At 36.4% G+C, this 3301-nt stretch overlaps 1 protein-coding gene across 1 annotated transcript in view; it reads right to left on the bottom strand.

The window, feature by feature from the left end:
• The window catches only part of LOC105622499 (kinase suppressor of Ras 2), a 10982-nt gene extending 9282 nt beyond the window's left edge, over nucleotides 1-1700 (bottom strand). The window contains exons 1-3 of the mRNA XM_012203914.1: nucleotides 1551-1700; nucleotides 466-603; nucleotides 162-305 (exon numbers count right to left, since the gene is read on the bottom strand). Of these exons, the coding sequence (XP_012059304.1) occupies nucleotides 162-305; nucleotides 466-603; nucleotides 1551-1700 (432 nt within the window). The remainder of the gene's footprint in view (nucleotides 1-161; nucleotides 306-465; nucleotides 604-1550) is intronic.
• Between the last annotated feature and the right edge of the window lie 1601 nt (nucleotides 1701-3301).

The raw sequence follows: 3301 nt of genomic DNA on the forward strand, positions 1-3301 counted from the left end.
GTGTGTGTGTGTGTGTGTGTGTGTGTGTGTGTGTGTGTGTGTGTGTGTGTGTGTGTGTGTGTGTGTGTGTGTGTGTGTGTGTGTGTGTATTGCTTTATGTTATTCATGTATACAAACAAAATGAATTTTTTCTATAATAATATAAAATTTTATTTACCAGTGTATTGCCATAGAATGTCCAATGCTTTACAAAGCCTACGACATTCTTCCTTGTAGTATATACAATTTTCATTTAACATACCCTTTAATTCAAGTTCAGACTTCTCCTTCAGGGCCTCAATAGTATTAACTTTAGAACAAATCATCTAAAATATTATAAGAGCATTAAAGAAAAAAAAATTAAAACTTAATTTATGTTATAACATAATTAATGTTATTAATATAAATTTATTTTCAGATAAATAAAAATGATATAAACTTGTAACAAATCATAAAGAATCTACTTATATCTGTATATATTGTTACCTGTATTGAATCCTCAGTAAGACCAACTACTCTCAACCATTGTTCTAACAATGGATATTGTATCATATCTGATGGTAATGAATCGGCCAATTTAGCCTTTGCCGCAAGTTGCTTGGAGTATAATTTTATTAATTTTGCCTATAAAAATGTTTAAATATATAGATATATAAATAGTTTAAATATAAATAGAACTTATTCAATATTACAGCTATTGTAATGCATTTAATATTATTAATAATCATAACAAAGTTATGTAATATGTTTATTATATACATATATTAATTTAAACTTGTTTATTTCCGTGATTGTGTGTTTATTTAAAATAAGAAGACAAACACAATGTACTAAGAATAAAAGTTATGTCAAATATCTTATGTAATTTTCAAACTATATAAATTTCTATCATTAAAAAATCTTAATTACAATTGTATCTGAACCATTGTAAATAAGTTTCAACTAATGCTATCATATCTTTCAATGGAATGACATGACAAATTTTTCAATCATATACTGAAAGCAACGTATTTATTCAAAATAAGCATACAACGCTCAAACACGATATATTGCACATTTTATGGGAGAAAAATTATGTATATCGAATGTTATATCCTAACTTTCCTAAGATCATAAATTTTTACCATAAAAATATCTTAAATAATTTTGAAATTATGATCATATTATAAGATAAAAAATTATAAATAAGTTCCAAATAACATTATTTATATTTTTTAATGGAGTTTTTAGACAGAGTGATATTACAAATTTCTCATTTTCAAATTGGCAACTGCAGATAAATATTCTCAAGAACAATGTAAACATTGTAAACAAATGTTAAAAACAGCTGATGCTGTGGTTATATTGCGAAGCACGGCGGGTCCCGAAGGCAATATTTTTCACTGATGTGACGGAGTCCAAAGGTTCTCAAGGCTTTAAAGGACGCCGAAATAGCACAGTTACAACTTGTTGACAGCGAGATGCTGCGCCGGGACGCGATAATCAGCGTAGACGGACAGATCGATCTTGATTTTCGCGCGCAAGATACAGCCGACACAGCCGACCCAGCCGACCTTCGAGGGGCTTCTCACCTCCATTTGCCGTATTTCTTTCTGAGTGAGCGGAGCATTAACGGAGCACTGAGACCGCAAATCGTCAAGCTGATCAGCGGCCAAATTAATCATAGTTTGTGCGACGTCCATAGCACGTCGTACTTTCTCCACATTTCCATAGGCTGCCATTCCTCGCGCAACGGCCAACCTAATGCGTGGATTTTCATCGGTATGGGCTTTCACTTGACAGACATAACGCCGACTACTCTTAATATCCCTGCCCAAGTCGTTTATTGTTACCGATCCACCGTATAACCAAACCACTTATCAACATTGACAACCATCTTGGCCGCCTGTCGATGACGTCAATCGATGCTATCGCCGCTGCCGGGCTGTCCGCGAGCTTGACCGATCAGCACGTTCATTTACCCTCATCCACATAATACAGGCAGAGAGAAACCTGAGAAAGGACATGATGGCCTAAAACCTGTAACCTTAAAATGCTGCCGCGCACTACTGCCCTCTGACAAAGTGGATGTAAACTACATAGCAATATCTACTTTTCAAGGCTGGATAAATCGATATTTGATTCATATAATCGTGTTAAGGCTTAAAGATAATAGGCACAGGCCAACAAGGAATAAGAGTCAATCAGAACTCTGGTATATAAGTTTGTGTTACGTCCCAGGAGGAATTCGACCTCGGATTTGATCCAACCTGAGGCTTATGGTAGGGTACAGAATTCGTGGTTGCTGAAGCGGCTACGATTGATTTTATCCAGGTTGCTGATTGGCTAGATACGAGCGCTAGAAATAATGATTATAGTCGATTCTGAATCCACGGCTGCTCTTCCATTCCTCTCAAATATACGAGGAATCTTTCTATGATTCCAGAGCACTCGGAGCAATCTGAGACCGCGCGAGGGATCAACGAATATCAAAAAGCACGCGTGACAGGTCTCAAACTCGGGGTAGCCGAGATGGATGTAAAATTCCGAAATAATTCTTCTTTTCGTGAATGAATAACGTGGTATAACATTCAATGCATTTAATCGTCCCGTTCTTCTTATGCTGATAAAATAAGGCGGATACATAGTAACCACTACGGACCTACACGACCAGGAAGGATTGACCACTAGGAGTCGAGCGTCAATAGGAGCGCGCGAACGTGGGAATACGCGGAGCACATGCTCTGTGTTTCGGTTCATTCACGACGAAGTTTCAATTAGCGAAAAGTAAAAGCTTTGTTACCTGGAGATGTTCAGATGGATACTCTGCTTCCAATTGACAGCAAGAAAGAGGAAAGATGAAATATCAAGGCTTCTATTGCTTCCTAGGCAAGTCCGGCTGCTGATTTCGGTCGCACTAATAGCCAATCGCTTTTCATTGGTGTTGCAATGAATGATTATGTCGTCGATGTTATAATTAGTGAGAAGATGGGAATAATCACTAAGCACTCTTTGATTAAGGTTAATTAAATATATATTTTAAAACAATTCATTTCAATATATTGATTACCGAAATGATAATTATTATTTCTTACGCGAGAGTAGTCTAATTTAAATTGGATTACAAACTAGGAATTAGAACTTGCAATTATTAGTAGAATTAGGAATTGAATTAGCAAAAGAGAGTGTTGTGTTCAGACTTAGAATAATAATTCATGCGGCGCTTAACTTCGAGCGGCCGGACAATGGGAGGAAGTTGAATCTCGCGCGCGTGCACTACATATTGCTCACTGCCGCTCTTCTGATCTCTCTTTTATGGGTGTCTTTAAGACCCCCTTTCTTC

Source organism: Atta cephalotes (genome assembly GCF_000143395.1).
Source record: "Atta cephalotes unplaced genomic scaffold scaffold00045, whole genome shotgun sequence".
In the NCBI taxonomy this organism is placed as follows: Eukaryota; Metazoa; Arthropoda; class Insecta; order Hymenoptera; family Formicidae; genus Atta; species Atta cephalotes.